Here is an 18712-nt window from a genome sequence, read left to right as displayed (position 1 = left end):
CAATGACTTGATAAAGAATTGATGAGATCGATTGATAAAATGCAATGAAAAGCCAATAGAGTGTCACAGAGGACTGATTGAAATTGATTGATAATGAGGTCGATAATCAATGACTGATTAATTATCAACAAAGAGGGAATTAAGTCTAATTGTCAAGATGAGACCAATTCAAATGATTTGAAAATGATAAAATGCCAATCATAATAATTTAGGACCAAATGCGAATGAACAAGACTAATTAGGATTGGATTTGAAATGAATTGAAACTAGAGGAATGACACAATGCCAACATATGATGAAGATCAAATGCGACATAGAAGACATGTTAAAAATTAGGTTGGAGACGTAGGAGCGATGACTAATTTTTAGTGTCTACAACAATCATTTTGCATCAATGTATATATCACTATTGTTGTACTTATAGCTACATAAGTACACAATAATCTCCTTGAAAACAAATAAAGATAGGATAAACTTATTCCAAACATTTCTACACTATGAATGCTATTTTTCTTAAAATTCTTTACTCAACCTTCAATTACTAATGCTCGAATTTCATAATGGGGTATATTTTTTGTATTTACAATATGTTTTCCCTTTTTCAGATATATATAAAAAATATTTTATATTTTTTCTACTTAAGTTCCCCTCCATTCATCATTTAATGTTTTTGACAGACTCCCGTATTCCTATATGTACACCTGATATAATTTTATTCTAATTTGCTTGATTTGTACTCAATTTATGTATCAAACATTTGTAATGAGGTTCTATTATTCTTTCAATAACTTTGTGGCCAAAGAAACTGGCAAATTTAAATTCAAAATATACTATTGATAATCTTATATAGAATTGTACATTGTGGTTGTTAAGTGTAATTTCAATTTGTCATCACACAACTATGCATGCAACCTACCAATTAAAACTCATCAAATTGGCCCTTGTTCATGTCCAAAACATTTACAACAAACATAAGTTATATATGAATGATTTACCCCATACACCATGCAAATACAAATGACAAACATAAATTGTTCTTAACTTGTGGTCCCTTCCACAACTTTAATGGTGATCACATCTTTAATATACATCGAGTCTTTCCAAACATTCTAAACAAACAATTCAAAGTGCATGCCCATAGCCCATACCAAACAATTAAAAAACTGCTCATACATATAAAAAAACTTAATGACTAAAAGTTTATATTGAATAAACATCATATACATTGAAAGAAAAAAGCACATGCCAACGATTGCACTACTTGCTGCTAGCTTGCACTGCAAATTATATTCATTTTGGTATCATACAATTGACCACAAAAGCTTATGCACACAATGATTCATCATATGATACAATCCAATTTTTTTTAAAAAATTAGGCATATCTTACTAATATGAATAACAATGTATTGCATTCATAATCAAAGGACATTTACAATAATAGTGTTTTGAAAGTTTCACGGCCCTAGGATTAATTTCTTTCTCCTATACAAATATACATTTTTCTCAAGTTATGGTCCCTTCTTCAAATTTAATGGTGATTACATTTTTAATATTAATTGATTATTTCAAAGTTTACAAACAAGCAATACAATGTGCACACCCATACTGAACTATTAATACTCTACTCGTAGATATAAAAACTTCAAATGACTTGAAATTTATATTGAATAAACATCATGCACACAAACAAAAAGGATCCACCAACAATTCCCCTCTTTATCATTGTCTTACACCAAAAATTATATTCATTTTCATTTCATCCATTCAAACAAATGGTCTTACAAACAATGAATCATAGTTTTATATAACAGATTTTATAAAGAAAAACATATGTTGCTTACATCAATAATAACAAATTATATTCACAATCAAAAGATATTTACAATAAAATTGTTTCTAAGTTTCACATCTTTCAAATCAGTCTCATTCTCCTATAGCCTAAATATTTTCCCTCTCCAATTAAATACCCTTCTTCACTCCCTCCCCCTCTACAAAACTTTTCCATCGCTTTCTATTTATACTACTTCACCTTCAATTTTATATTCAATGAACATTATATACCAACAAATGAATATTCATCTTAAGAATAAAAATAATATTAAAAAAAAAATACTATTATCAACTCTTATAATAAATTTATACTCTCTAAACCTCTAATGTTAAATGCCTTGCTATTATTGCACCTTTTACAATTCCCCACACCTTCCCCAATTCCGTTCCCTACCCTTGCCTATTTGACTAAACTGATGCAAACCATGCAACTGCTAGTTCAATACAATACTAGAGCTAAAGATCCATAACTTCGTAAGACTGTATAACTTAATGTTTAAATGAATCTACGAGTATATCACTTTTTTAATTTAAATAACTGCAGAAGTGTTAGGGTTTTGCATATGAGCAGTGTTTTCAAGCTTTCGTAAGCGTATTCTGGGAAGAGGAAAGGAAGGCAGGAGGTGCGCAAATTTTGACGGAGTTTGCAGGAAGAGAAGAAAGATCAGAATGAAGGTTGTGGCGGCTGTATTGCTCGCTGCGTTGGGCGGCAACTCCTCCCCTTGTGCAGATGACATCAAAGGCATCCTCGGATCAGGTATCCAATTGCTAACTCTTCTACTTTTATTGAACTTTATCCATCTACGATTTCATAATGTGTGGCACTTTAGAGCGTTTTTTGATAACGATTATGGTATGCTGGCAATATGAATGTGTGGGTATGTGCAGTTGGAATTGATTGCGATGATGAGAGAATAGAGCTTCTGTTGGGTCAGCTGAAAGGAAGGGATTTGGCAGAAGTAATAGCTGCAGGAAGAGAGAAGTTTGCATCGGTTCCATCAGGTGGTGGGGTGGCAGTTGCCGTTGCTGGCGGCGGTGGCGGCGGTGCAGCTGCAGCGGCTGCTGCCCCCGAAGCCGAAGCCAAGAAAGAAGAGAAAGTCGAAGAGAAAGAAGAGTCTGATGACGTAAGTAACTCTATGGCTAGGGTTTCTTCTTTTCCTTTTCAGATTTGGGGCAACGTCAGTACTAGTCCTAAATTCCTTTTATTTATCATCACCTTAAATTTCTTAGGTTTCAACCGATACAGGTGATTGGCATTCTTGGGTTTACGATCACATTTAGTCATCAGGTCGAAAAGTACGAGTACAAATCGAAAAAAGTTTAACTTGAAAAACAATCCCCCTTTGAAATCCCAATGGTCTCCCATACATCAAAATGCTTTCTTGTCTGGCCTCTGGATAGGTTTTTGAATGAAAAATGCCTTTATGATTTTTAGCCGGCGAGTGTTGTTGATATTCTCCAATAGTGGATACCAACTGTTTGTAATTCGCAATTTGTTGTGTTGAACCTCGGAGTATACACCTAATTGCAGTAGGTATCACTCTCATTTTTAAATCCCCAATAATCTCATGATGGCATTCATCACAAGAGAGTTTACTTTTCTCGATTGTGCATGCCTCAAAGGTTATTACGCTCAATTAAGTTTAACAGAGGGAAGCCTCTTGACAACCTTTAAGCTTGATTCTTTGATATCATCTTTTGCATATTTTTTAATTGCTAATTGCCTTAAAACATGGATCGGGGATGCAACGCCTGCAGCATTAGCAGTTTACCTTAGTTTTACATCATAAATGCTATTACTTTATGATCTCTAATTTCTAGCCTACAAGATGTAGGTACATTTACTGTTTTAGTAACAGTAAATTTTGTATAGTCTATGAGATGTGTTGATTGTTTTATTTTTCTTTCTGATTATATCATATGCTTTTTTCCTCTATTCTATATCTCCTTCAATGTTTTTTTGTAAGTTATAGAATATTCACTTTTGAGAGGTCCCAAGTGTTTTAGCTATATCCGATGCACCGTATGCCCTACCTTCAAGCTTGAGGATTGAATGCCCTTATTTTTTTTTTTCTTTCTAAGCACGAAAACTAACTTAAAAAGACAATGGTTCATATTCCATACTTATATTGCTTCATTCATTTGGAAGGGAGATGTAGATAATGAATAATATTGGGTATACTTTCTATGATTTTTGTATACATCGTCCAAGAGAAGTTATATAATTTGCCATTTTCTGCATTTTGTGTAGTAAACATATTAAAGGCTTATGTACCTTGACATGGTGCTATTTTTGAGTGAGAATTCTATTATGAATAACTAGCTGTAAGAAAATATCAGCCTTAGATCCAGTGTTACATTTCCAAATTTTCGTTCAACATGATTGAATTTTATCATGATTTGTGATCTATCTGTATATGTCAAAAACTGGTAAGTTTATTCCCTTTCGGTTACTCCTTTCAAATACTTCCTTTGTCAAGTGTTTGGAATTCTAATATTGTACAATATGTTCTAAATAGTAAATAGCTTCTTTACAAACTGCCAATCTTTCATTAGCCTACCTTTAGCTTTAGTACTGCTTTGATCAGTGCAGCAGTCATCTTTCCCTTCCCAATCAAAATTGAGGATTTGTACAGCTCCCAGTTTGTTTTCTTTTTGGCAGAAACAATATGTTGTTGAACCATGCATTTTTTCAGAAGTTTATTTCCCTGCCATCCCTTACCTCTTATGGGACCTGATTTGTTGATTCATTATTTTTTTGATATTGCCTGCTCTCTTATGCATTTCCTGCTGTCCCTGATTTTAGGGACACATTCCAGGACATTTCCTCATTTTTTTTGAGGGGGGGACGACTAGGGAACATCCCCTAATGTCCCCTCATCCCTTAAATATCTCAGGGGATGGGGATTGGGGATTGAGGGGTGGGGATGTGTCCCAGCAGGGTTCTGCAGGTGGCAGCCTTCAACGGGGCAGGGGCAGGGTCTGGGCATGGTAAAGGGATAAAGCCTTTACTATCAAAGCCAAATTAAGGTCTTTGAGGCCATATGGACTGTCATGACACATGCCATTTTCCATAATTATATTGCTTTTAATCAATGAGAATGGAACAGACATTTGTTGAAGAATGAGTGCCCTTGAGGCATGCTAAATGATCCAATATTTGGTTACCTTAAAAAAATCTAAATGTCCAATGTGAATACAAAATTTAACTGCACCAATGTTAATACAAAATTTAATTGAGAAGTCCAAAACAAGTATTTACTAGGAAAATTGAAAAATCTGGATGAAAAACCATATTTTATTTGTGGTTAAACTTGCATCATGAATTGTATTAACAATCAGAGAAAAAATTGATAGCCTTACAAATTATGCAATTGGTTCGAGGAAAAAATATGCTATTCTACTAAGATCATACCACTGATTGGGCTGACTGGTGATTGATCACAAGCAATTAAAGATTTAATACTATGGCCGAGCCTTTTGAACCTTATTTTTCTAATGTCACCTCAGCAGATTGTTGACGGCAACACACCTGTTTTGAAAATGATGAGAGACATAGTCTAAGTCATAGGGTTTGCCAAATTGCGATCACGTTCAAAATTTGGTGAACTTAAAAACTTGTTCTAGCTCGTCCAAAAATTTGCATGGAATAGGGCTCAAGTTTTTTGATTAAAATATTTTAAAAAACTGAGTCTTGAATCCAATATGCATTTGCTTTTTCTTCAATCATCAATTGCAGGCAGATTACAATTGATTTGTTTGACTGCCATGTGCTTTTTCATCTAGGCCATCTCGATTGATTTGTTCGAGTGCCTTTTTTTTAATCAAAAACTCAAGGAATTAATGAATTCATTTACTTTTCTTCATACAGTCTTCACTTTTTCTTCCCATGAAATGTATCAAAAGTTACTGTTATTTTATTACTTCTCCATGGATTTCAATTCTGTTATTCTTTTCTTCCTTTAAATTGGACTATATTTAAATTTTCACCTTGCTACTACAACCCACTATAATAATCTGTGGTAAATATTTTTAAACTATTTTTCTGTATTATGTTAATCTGTTTTTATGCTTTTCATTGATCATCTTTTCTTATTACTTGCCAGGCTGCACAAAGTCTCTTCGATTTATGCCTTAAAATGCTCCTCGTATTTGCTTCCTAGGAGCTTGAGATTAGGCTGTGCATCTTTTGCATGTGGGAGCCTTTAATAAACAATTGGGTGATGGCCCACAACAATCATGATAACTACTAAAACAAAATATTTGTATGGCTAGTGAAGTTAGGAGGATATGAAAATCTAAAGGATACTCCCTCAAGGGCTACAAATACCCAAAACACTTATTGTTCGATTGGGAGACTCCCTCAAGGGCTACAAATACCCAAAACGCTTATTGTTCGATTGGGAGAGACCCTTAGATTTGGGGCATCCAAATCAAGGAGATTAACAATCCCCCTTTAATGATTTTGAATTAATTTTTGTTGTAATACGCAATTGGGAAACTTCTTCATTAGCTAACGAATTTGCAACTCTATTATTTTAGCTTTGAAACAATAGCTAAACAACATTTTTAAAATGTTGACCAACTTCTAAAATGTTTTTGAGTTTTTAATCTTTCAACTATTTGTTTAAGAAACCATTGATATTTGCTTGCAAGTTTCCTTTGGCTTCCAGATAGATACATTTCGAAGAAGCTTAAGTTTGAGAGAATTTGGAATTATTATATTTTACTAGGCCAAGACTGTCCTTGTTCCACAGTGACATTGGGTTAGCTTACCCTTGGTAAGCAATCATAGATAGTTTTAGTAAGGTTTCTATTGTCATGTGTTAGAGCTTTTGGAGGTTCAAGAACCTCTTGAACCTTTGACAACGTTAAAAAATCCTCCAAAGGGTTGACAAAGAAAAGGGAGTAAGTCATGTTGGTGAGTTTATGATTCCTTGAATTTGTTGATATAGTTCAAAAGTGGAAAGAACTTTGACAAAGGTGTGAAGAAAAGGAAATAATGGGAAAATTAATGAATTCAAAAGTGTTCTTGAACTTGTTGACAAGAAGAATGAAAAGAGAAAGGCAAGGAAGAATAGCCAAGGTAGGTTTTGGGGGTTCAAGAATCACTTGAACCTTCAATGGCCAAAGGAGAGAAACAACAAAGAGGGTGTTAGAGAGTTCAAGAGCTCATGAACTCCTTGACTTGTCAATAAAGCAGGGAGAAATGAGCAATGCTAGCGATTTCACAATTTGTTGAACTTGTTGAAATGGTTCTATGGTTGCAGAAAGTGTTGATAAAAGAAGGATGTTAAGGAATTCAATGGTTCATGAACTCCTTGGAGTGTCGAAGAGGTTCAAAAGGATGTAATAGTTTCGACAAGGCAAAAGAGGAGAAAGTGTCGGGGATTTCAAAGGATCAAGAAAGGCTCTTGAATTTCCAATGTAGTACAAATTGGCAACTTTGTTAGCCCTTAAATGGTGAAAATTTGGGAAAGGTTTGCCTCTTGCAAGTGTGTTGACCTTAGGTGTTTTGGGCTATTTGCATGATTTTCACTTCTAATTGTACTTCAATTTTGGTGGAAATCCTTGGACGTTCTTGCCTTAGTCATATATTTCTCTTGCAAGATTTTGACTCTCATTTGGAGCTCACCTTTTCCTCTGGTTATGTTCATTTTAGTTGCCTTTTCTTGCAAACCCCTTTCCCTTGCAGAAATTGCCATCCCAACTTCTCTTTGTGGGAATTCGACCTCCAAGTGAACTTCACTTTTCTATTCATTTCCATACCAATGTTTAATGATCAAGTATGGCCTAACAACTAAAATATATAGTTTGATGATGTCTAGAAACCATTTTTTATGTAGTTAGCACAAATTCAAAGGAAAAAAGTGACGTTGTGCCCATGCCCTAATTTATTGCAGTAGTTGAAATTGCTGAACCCAAATATTTAAGCCATTTCTCATGTCATGTTGTGGTGGAATTCATGGGTAATCCTTTAAATATGCATCGATCTTGATACCATTAATAGTCAACATGATGGCAAGTAAGAAGTAGATCCATCTTTCATGCTTGTAGGTGTATTTCCAAAGAGGATGATTTCGGTGCATGTTTTTTGGATTTCATGATGTCAACATGACATCATGGGCATTCTTTACAAACGTAAGACAATCCAATCTTCTCTTTTGTGGCCATGTGTCCTACTGGTTGCTTTATATAAGGACACTTGATATCCATTGTAAAAGGTTGGTCCCAGTCATAGTTTGAGGCTAGATCTAGGTTGTAGAGACTCTTCTTGGTTAGGTTGAAGATCATCTATAACACCAATGCATATGATCATAATGTGATTTGGAATTTGTATAAGATCTTTAGTGGTTTTGTAAATTCATTTAGAAAATCAATGTAAGGCATTATTGTTATTTCGTTGTTGCATTTGATCTCTATGATTATTTTAAGAATTTTGTGCGATTTAAGGAATCTTTGAGTTCACATTTACTATTCTTTATATTAGCTCATTATTGTTATTTCGTTGTTGCATTTGATCTCTATGATTATTTTAAGAATTTTGTGTGATTTAAGGAATCTTTGAGTTCACATTTACCATTCTTTATATTAGCTTTGTGTTAGATCACTTGTAAGGGGTGTTGTGAAATTGTCTCATTTTGTGCAACTCATGCCAAAATGGGAAACCTTACTAGATTGATATTTGAAGCTTTTGCACTGGTCATGGCTTATTATGTAGAGGTGCAATTTTGAGATATCAGGGCATTTGAGGGTTCAAGCTTTGCAAGGTAGGGCCAAGTATATTAGACTCATTTGAATGTTAGTGTTTGGTTTGCCATTAGGGGTTTATCCATATTTGACTCTATGTTGTAGTAGTAGTCATTGGTCTAATGGTTGAAGGCTGGTCATCCTTTTCATATAAAAGAAACTTGAAATCTACTCTTAGTGTTGTATTGTAGTAGATTAGCTGTTCTTCCATCATCTGCAAATTCATGTTATAAATTTGTTAAATCCTTAGAGAAGTTATTGATGTTGTATCTACGTGGTATTTGTGTATGGTGTTATTTGGTAGCTAAATGTTTATTGTGAGAAATTAAATGTACATATATAGGGTCCAAGTTGAATCTCCTTGGGCATGCCCAAGATAGGTCCTTAGGATTGTGGGTATGTCCAAGTATGTATAAGGTGTAGTTGGGGGCGTACCCTCACTCTTGTGGATGCATCTTGGCACATGAAAGTAGATTTTCCTAATGCCCATAAGTATTGACATAGGTTTTTGTGGAAAGGAATTTTCTGGATGGGCATAAGCTTTGTAAATTTCATAGTTCCTTGTAGTTTTAGGGATGGGGGGATGTCAATGATGGGTGACTCTGAACTTACATTTGGGGACAATGATACAAATAATATAGAATAATAATGTAATACAATCAAGTTATATATTTTATTAATTAACCTAATAAAGAAATAATGTTTAATATAGTAATTTAATTAAAATATTAAATAATAATTTTATATTTAAATTTTTTAATTTAAAATATTTATATTTGATAGTTAATTATAAAAATAAAATATTTATTTTTGATAGGTAACTATAAAAATAATTATATATACTCAATAGTTATTAATTGTATTATTAAACAATAATGATATGATATATTTAATTAAATACATGTTTTTATTTAAAATATATAAAGTAGCTAACTATATTAAATATTTAGTATAGTTAATACTATACAATTATTATTCATTTACCATTATAATGTTTTTCTTTTTGCTAATAAACTTGGATTAGCCACCCAAAATGTTAAATATAATAATATAATTGATATAAAGTTTAGTTAAATACATTAGTAATTATTAATTTATTAGATATAATATATTAACTAACAATTACCAATAAATTAAAATTATTTAATATATGTAATAAAATTATTATATATATAAATCTATAAATATATTTATTTAGTAAAATATATGATGAAAATCATTATGGAAACTTAAATTTAAATAAAAAGTTGTTTTGTAAAAATTAAGCTAACAAAGCTATGATATAATATATTGACTAAAATTTAAAAATTCTCCTTGATTGTGAATGTCATATGGCTTTTTGTTAAAGTTACAACATTTGCGTAATCTACACAAATTTAGAGATGATTACTTTTGGTTGGTTGAAGGGTTTAGATCCTCATTGGTAAGTCTGAACTTTGTTGGTGGTTTAGGTGTGGTCGGAGTGACATGGGTTGAAACATGTTTATTAGAGAGGGCAGATGGTGGATGAATGGAGAATTGGAAGAAGGTGCAAACTTCGATGCATCGTAATCATTTGACAATGCTTTGTGCAGAGAAAAATCTTTTCAAAATATTTCTATAGAAATTTAATAAAACATTCTTGCAAATCTAGAAAACCATTTTTTTTTGGATCTATCCTCAATTGTCCCTTGTTGGGGGATGTCTTGGGATGACCACCTTATCCACTCATCAAGTGGCAGTTAGGGGTAGTGAGGGAATGTCTCATCACCATTCTCATATCCCATGGATTTCCCCATCCCTAAAACTTTGGGTTTTTGTGAGGGAATTTGTTCTCGTGGATGGTAAATTTTCTTTTCATTAATGTTTACAAGTTTTTGAATCCTCATTACTATTTCCTATAAAATGGTGAATCGAAAAATGATATGGATGTTTTTGTTTGATAAGTTGTGAAGAACATATCTTTGTTTCACTAGGTCACTGCAATATTGTGGTTGGGACAAGGAGTGACGGTTCCATTCTCCAATTCCATGTCATTCACTCTTGCCCCCTTAGTCTTAATTTGAAAATTAATATTTTTTTTTTTTGGCAACTTAGAATGTATGTTACGAAATTGGCCAAAAAACTAGAAATACTCGGTGTTATTTGTTTCAAAATTAGAATAGGTTTGATTTTCTTGTGCAATTGTCCAAAGCACTTTTTCATGGACGAATTCATTTTGAATCATCATGAGCATTCTTGAGCAATTTTAGCTTGGTTGAGGGGATTATAAGGCAATTCTAATGGCGGATGACAATTTCCATGCATTTTTGTTTGACTTTTGACCATAAAAAATGTGCCCTAAACCCTAATGGGTGGTCATTTTCACTTGCATTTTTTGATGAGTTAGGAAACAACAAACAAAGACATTCTTTGTCAAATGGAAGTGTTCTTTGGTTTTACGAGCAAACATAGGCATTGTTGCTTCAACCCATAATATTCTCTATCATCACAGAACTGCAAACTCTTGATGATAGCCTTCCACTTTTTGATTATAGACATCAGATTGGGATGGCATTTGTATGCCACTCTAGTAAACATTCACAACTGATTTCTTCTGGAAGCCCATAAAAACATTCACAATACAATTGTTGGAAAAGTAATGAATGAAAGCACACATTCCACTAGTTAAAGTCGATAACATGGTGGTTGTTGTGTTAGTCTTAAACAATTTTGTTAGAATAGAAGTGGCATGGTTGCAAGGGTATTTATGGCAAACAAATGAAAAAATTGTCGATTCATGAAGTAGGAGTCACAACTTTTCTGACCACTCATGCAATATTTTAGTTTACATTTGGGTATTGTAATACTTAGGAAGAACTTGTTAACTAAGATCATTCTATGTATCGATATTGTACGGGTTATGCTTTATTGAAACTAAGGTAAAAGTTTTAATTTTTACAGATCAACACTTTAATTACATTAATATTTATTGTTATTATTCTTTACTTGGATACCTCTTTGGCTGAGAGCCAAGGATTGAAGGGATCAACACTTGTTGGAGAGTTTGAGTTTAAGTTATTAATATTTATTGTTGTGGTTGCAAAATTTACTTGTTTAAATCCTTATTCTAGTGTGATCAGCTGCACCCACAATGGGGCCAATAGTGAGTCTATTATCGGGTTCAGAACTCGGTGTCCAATAGTGAAGTGTTCTGTACATTTTAACCTTCTGTTCGGTGTCGTTTTAACCTTCTCTTCAACATTAAAGGAAGTTATTTTCAGGTTGCTTATTTTCCTGTCAGCTCCAATATCTTATATACATTTGAAATCTCCCACATTCAGATAGAATATGTGGTTGCAAAATTTACTTGTTTAAATCCTTATTCTAGTGTGATCAGCTGCACCCACAATGGGGCCAATAGTGAGTCTATTATCGGGTTCAGAACTCGGTGTCCAATAGTGAAGTGTTCTGTACTACTGTTGGTTCTTTGGAGAGCCTTTGCTTATCCTGATGTTGGAAAGAAGCAACCTCACAGCCCATGGGAGCCGACTGATTCTGTTGTACCCTTTTGGTGCTTATATTATTGTGATCCATTTTCTTAGGTCTGAAGCTAAGATACCGATTCTTTGCAAAAATCTCTGGGTCCGGGTTCTGATTCTGCCCCGGGTCCTGATCCGAGCCTGATTCCGCTTGGGTTTCTCCAGGGTCCTTTCCAGGTGGCTGGGTCCTCTGTGGGTCCTGCCACACAGGATCCACAGAGGATCCAGCCACCTGGGAAGGACCCAGGAGGAATCCACGGGGAACAACCCAGGCGGACCTGGGAGAACCAAGGCTTGTAATTTGAATTTTTATTGTGTCATGACATTTTTACATTTTGAAACTTGAATCAGTTGAATCTTTTTGCAAATTATGAATATGATATTAGTTATTACATTTACGATATATGAATATTTATTGGCATTGGCAATTATGGATTTATGATTTATGATTTATCATTTATGTATGGAAGTCGCATTGTATATTTCATATTTGTATGGATTGTATCTTTGTAATAATCAATAATAGTAGTGATAGTCTATAATATATATTAAAAAATATACATATATATGTAGGGACGTATCCGTACCCGCACCCAAGGAAATTGTTTTTTGCCGAATCCGCGAATCTGTACCCGATTCCATATCCGTATCTGTACCCGAATCGGTAACTTAGGTCTGAAGGATGGCCAAGTATGAAAGAATCTGCAAATTATGACATGGGAGGCTAGTCAGTTTCAAATAAAAACTGAATGTTTCCACCAGCAAATGTTTGAATTGGCTTTTAGTTTCTGGCAGACAGCCATTAGAGATTTGAAAAATTGTCTAAATTTTTGGGAGGTCCTCTTCAGGATTGTTTCCGTAAAGCAAATGTTGAGATTGATTGACACTAGTATAGCTGCCCTGTGGGGTCCAGGGGATGTATTTTCAGGCAACGTCTACCCAGCACCCAAATTTTACCATTGACCGTATTTAATAATTGATTTAAAAAAAACAATTCGTTATATTTTAATTTTTAATTATTTAAAGAACACGGTCAATGGTAAAATCTGGGTGCTAGATAGACATTGGCGTATTTTCATCTGGGAAGGATAGGATATTCAGTTCAATATCACGTGTGCTTGTTAAATGTGAGTCCTTATTTGGTCCTTCGTTGCTATTTCTTTTTGGTTCAATTCTCAAGACACTGGCAGAGTTTTTTGATGAATTCCTATAATTGCAAATCCAACAAATGCTTAAATATGTCAATTTAATAAGGTAATAACTGCATTTTTTTTAACAGGTTTTTTTAGTGCTCGTGTTGAAACTTACATCTGTTTCTCTTCATTTTGTTTACAGGACATGGGCTTCAGTTTATTTGATTAGGGTTTGCCAGGTATATTGGTAAATGGTACTGATATTTTGTAGTAGGAAGCAACATAGTGTGTCTGATAGAATGGATCATGTGAATTAAATTTTTTCAATATGTTCACATGTAAGACAGTGGGTTGGCTGACAGGTGCATCAGAATTAGAGGGAATGGAGAGCAAAATTAGTCTCTTTTGAGTTTATGCCTATTCTATGTTCCTTAAATTTTTTATCCGCTTCAATTTTTTTATTGTGTACCTAAAAAATGCAGTTTCCGGTTACTTTTCACTCTCAACTCTTGTTTAAATGGGAATGAAAATATATTATTATTCTGCCATTCACAGCTTCATTGATAACATGGTTTGGTTAGAATGAATGCAGGGCAAGATGGTCACTTTATGAGTTTTATCTCTATTCTATAATTCTCTCGATCAAGTATAGATGCATTTGTTTTACTCCTGAATAAGCTCATGAGATTTCAGTTTATGACCATTTCACAATGGCATTACCTTATTAACCTTAGGACACATGATCAGACCCTAAATTTTTAATCCTTTTGTCATTTTTAAAATCATGTTCAATTTTTCTGGTTCAATGATTTCAAATTTTTTTCAATGAACTTTTGTTTCGATGTGGGGGGGAATACCCGATTTATTTGATGAATGATATCATATTTAATGAGGTTCTATTTTTGTATTGTGTGAGCTGCCCCATAAATTGCATGGTGTTCCAATGATTAACATAATTTGTGAAACTTGAATTATAAATTTATAATCTCATGGGTTTATGCATGTGATTATGAATGTGTGCAGACACAATTGTCGCCACTTGGAATGGGGTTATGCATGTGTTAATGAGTGCGTACGTGTGTTCAAGCAATGTACAAATATGTGGTAGCAATCAATGTGAATGTTACAGGGGGAATCACATACCCACATTTCTAATGTTAGCGAGTTTTGAGCACACGGCAAATTTATATTTTCTTTCGAGTCCAATGCAACCATCGACCTAGTTTAATATTTTTTAATCACTTATCTCGATTTTCTTTGTTTGTTTCGCTTTTTTGATGGGGTTTTTAAATTTTCTACTGCATTTATATCTTGGATTGCCTGTGGTGTCAAATTAATTTCAAGGCTTGTGCATCTTACTGTATATTTTTGTAAGCACTTCTGGAGTAATTCTGATTATATTTGGTCATATGATTAATTGTAGGTTTTCTTAAATGGTAAAATCTAGAATGGGCAGTGTGTTTTGCAATGAGCTATGGAGTAAAATGCTGAGAGTGTTTTGTATTGATCATGTTTTTTTTTCCTTTTTTCCAAACGTTGTTTCAGTTCATTGCAGATTGTTGCTATGAGTATCAAGTTTGAAAAAAATCACGAAAACCCACTGGATTTTAAAGCAATGCTATTTATGGCGAAATTTTTATTTACAGATAAAACTCACTTCATTAACCGGCTTTGAATAAATTACTGGAACTCGTCTCCATGGGATGTCATAATTAGTTCCATGGAGGTGGCGGTGACACATCCAATCTCAATCATATCCAGTTTTTTCTATTTAAAATTCCACATGGGTCTATGGCATTGAAAGCTTCGGTGCATGGAACCTCTAAGTCGTAATCCTTCGTCTTCGTCATAAATTTTCAAAGAATTCAAGATTCAATAACAATAGGATCCCCAACGAACTTCATGTACACATCTAATGAGGTTTAACATTTGGTTTAATAGCATTTGGCATGTTATATCGTGACAATTTTATTTTGTCTGGTTGAATTCGTCTGGAGGGGAATGTTGGATATGGTGGTAGCTGCATGGACATATTTGGCTCTGACTGAGTTGTGGGAAAATCTCGAAGGAACATGATAGGATAAGGTTGTAGTGAAGAGGTTGAGTTTGTAGATGGGTGTCAAATGCCATGTGACGTTCTATGAATTTTTATTGAAAATTGTAGATTTAAATAAAATAAAATAAAATAGAGTGCTACAATGTGTGTCTAGGGTCAAGGGTTGAGAGTCATTGGATGCTCTTGTCAAGTCTTTGGAGAAAGGGTTGTCGGGAGACTAGGCTGGATATCATGGTCATTATCACTAGTTTGTCAAGATCTAGTAATGGCATTAATGATAGATCAAGGAACAATAGTTGTTGCTAGAATATTCATGGGTGGATGTTAGTCATACATGTTGGAAGACCAGGAAAAGGATCAATGAAGAAAAGAGAACTCGAAAAAGGGAGGGTTTGTTGTGTCAATGTGTAAATAGCTAAACAAGGGATTACCCACCTTTATATAGATGTTTGATTTAGTTTTATCTTTGCATTGCATTTGTAAAATTGCATGAGAGAATGAGGGGGAATCCTAACACGTTGACCTTCACATTTAGATATGTTGATATGGTGGTAACACACCCAATCTCAATCATATCTTGTTATGGTAGTCGGCATCATGACCATGCATGCATTTCTTGCTCAATAAGGGATAATAGTGCAATTTGACATTAAGGACATACGTGATGGGAGTGCAAATGAGTAACTCTCTTGTCAAAAGACCAAAATGATAATCTTTTGAATCCTTTAAAAGACTAGAAGAAAGATATGAAATAAAGACTAGAATAGGAAAGAGTTCTTGAAATATTTGAAGATTAAAAAAGTTGGGCATGAATTTTGTATGCTCAATAGAGATGTAGAAGGCAAATCAATAATACAAACACTGAAATTAAATTCCATTCTACACCTAATTGCACATTTGGTTAAGCAAGGGAATTGTATGGAAGGTAGGAGAAAATAAGAGTACTTTCATAGTTCCTTTTCGCATATACAAGGAAGTGTGGTTGTGCTCCAACAATTTTTTATTTGATATTTGGTTCTTCCAATGGACAACATGTTTGCCTTCAAGAGGCTTTGTGAAAATAGCTTGTTTGAGGGCTTATTTACAAGTTGGGAGGATGATTGATCAAAGGGTCAAGTTTGGTTGAAAGGATTGGAGAGAAGAGACTTTAAGTGGCACCTTGTAATTGGCTACTTGAAGAGGGTAAAGATTAAAGGAATGTGAATTGTACAAATAGTCTTGTAAAGAGGTAACATGTGAGGTAACATGTGAGGATCAAGAGAGCAAGTCATTGCTTGAAGGCATGAGAAGGGTGAGGTTTTCTTAAAAAAAATGAATGGATATGATTTGATGGCAAGATTTTGTGTAGAATTGGGAAGTTTGACTTATCTTAAGCATGTTTAGGAATGTGCAAGAGGATTATTTAGTTATGCATCAAGGTAAGTACTAAGGGGACAATGGGTCAAGTGTGTAAATGATTAACCCAAAAATAAAGGTCACATGCAAATATGTCACATGTCACCATGCTATAGAATACCATGATGTTGTTATGGTGATACGGGGCAAGGATTGTGAAAAATGCAAGTTAAGTGTTTATACACATATACAAACAAGCAATTATGCACAAATGGTACAAAGGCAAAAAAAATTGTTGCTTATAGACAACTTGAAAATTAATAGATGGATTGATGATGATGACAGTGTTATTGATGATGAGAACAACACAAGAATTGAGAATGATATATCTCAATAATAATGATTTTAGTTAAGAGGATCAAGGTTGCGAATAAAACCAATATATCACAACAACCTTGGACATAAATTTCATCGTGATTTGACAATTGATGCATACTTGAAGGTTCTAAGCAAGTCTAATAGTTGTTTTGAAGGGCATGTTAGAAAAATAAAATACATTGACAACTTTTCTCTATGTTGGTAGATAAATAATAATTTTCCCTCTTCCACACCATTGAGTGAGTGTCTTCCATCTCAGAAATACCGTTCTCCCTTAATCTCCCAAATCATTTTCTCCAAATTTTCATAGATTTATTGTGATTGTGAATGACATTTGTCTCCCATACAAGAGTCACATACCATTTTATGGCCTTTAATCCAAATAAGTCCATAGAGATTTTTAATTCTTTCTTTCATCAATCTCCTTACCATTTGCTCACATACCCTACTCACTTCTGCATAGATGTATGAGAGAGGAACATTAGTCACATCTTTTTTAAGATCCAAGTAAAAAAATAGTGTTGCTATAAATACTCCTAAGCCTATATTCATATGTGATCTGCAGGTAGCAAGAAAACACATCCACACATCCACCCCAAGTTTAACTGGCAATCTGTATGATAAAGTTAAGGGTGTCCTCAAGATAGCTAGAATGAGCAAGTAGGTCAAGCACACACATAATGATCAATTGTAGGTGTAATTCAATAAAGGTTACCCATATGATTGAAGTATACACAACTCACATTCACTAAACATGCATGGCTGCATGCACATATAACACATACCAATTTTATAGATTTAGGGTGTGTTCTAAAGTGCTTCATTAATTCAAATATTTTGAGAGTGTCCTTAAAAAACCTATTTTGTGCATATACCACAAACATTGCATTACTTGAGACCACATTTCTTTGAGGCATTTTGTCAAACACTTTAACATGCCTTGCTTATACTTCTACATTTTCTATATATGTCTACTAGAGTAATACTAATTTTAATACACTATAAAAATCCAACTAGATTCAACACATATATGTCTAGTTGGATTGGTTAAGTGGGCAACTAGATTCAACAACCATGGGACACTTGTCAATCAATGAAGAAGATATAAAAGTAGACTAAAACAAAGAGTTTTGTCACAAATAGTGCTACCACCTAGCAAATGATCAAATATATAGAAAGTATAGACGCTCGATAGACAACAATGCTTGCACAAATATCAACAACATAGTGTATTGTATTGATAGAGCAATATGAATAAAATTCAACATTGTCATATTAGCATGAATTCTATTTGGTTGTTGTTCCAAGACCTTTTCTATGGTTATAAGAAGGATTTTTTTTTTTTCAATAAAAGTGGATTATTCCACTAACTTTTTTATTAATATTTTTTATTTTTTACACAAGATTCAAAGAGCATACCGAAGGAAAGAACCCTGGGAAGAAAACCTTCGGTCACAACTCATAAAATAAACCTATAGTATCCAACGGATCAGTTTATACACCTTGCCCAAAACCACATACAAAATGTGGCCACAACACATATAATATCAGTTTTGCATAGCCATATGACAATTTGCCAAAAAAAAAAAAAAACCCATTGGATAATTTTCAAATGTAGACTCCACAGTGGCTATCAATGGAAGAAGACAAAATTTTCCAAAGCCCTGTGCCAAATCCCATGAGCCAAAAAACTTCCTGCCAAAAAAAAGAAAGTATCAAAAAACCTTT

The 18712-nt window shown here is 33.8% G+C and overlaps 1 protein-coding gene across 1 annotated transcript; it reads left to right on the top strand.

Annotated features, from left to right (window-relative positions):
• The first annotated feature begins 2293 nt into the window (after positions 1–2293).
• Positions 2294–13763, top strand: LOC131061903 (large ribosomal subunit protein P2A). Its single transcript, XM_057995752.2, has 4 exons — positions 2294–2589; positions 2721–2956; positions 13418–13454; positions 13578–13763. Exons 1-3 carry the CDS (start codon positions 2502–2504, stop codon positions 13442–13444), a joined length of 351 nt encoding a protein of 116 aa, XP_057851735.1. The 5' UTR covers positions 2294–2501; the 3' UTR covers positions 13445–13454; positions 13578–13763.
• Positions 13764–18712: the final 4949 nt, after the last annotated feature.

This window comes from Cryptomeria japonica, chromosome 9 (genome assembly GCF_030272615.1).
Source record: "Cryptomeria japonica chromosome 9, Sugi_1.0, whole genome shotgun sequence".
Classification (NCBI taxonomy): domain Eukaryota; kingdom Viridiplantae; phylum Streptophyta; class Pinopsida; order Cupressales; family Cupressaceae; genus Cryptomeria; species Cryptomeria japonica.
This window is presented reverse-complemented; position numbering and strand designations above follow the sequence as displayed.

Excerpts from the sequence above, each read along its gene's own strand:
- LOC131061903 (XM_057995752.2), top strand. The coding sequence starts at position 2,502 with ATGAAGGTTGTGGCGGCTGTATTGCTCGCTGCGTTGGGCGGCAACTCC. Across the intron at positions 2,590-2,720 it reads CAAAGGCATCCTCGGATCAG|TTGGAATTGATTGCGATGAT; the intron begins GTATCCAATTGC and ends GGGTATGTGCAG. Across the intron at positions 2,957-13,417 it reads AGAAAGAAGAGTCTGATGAC|GACATGGGCTTCAGTTTATT; the intron begins GTAAGTAACTCT and ends TTTTGTTTACAG.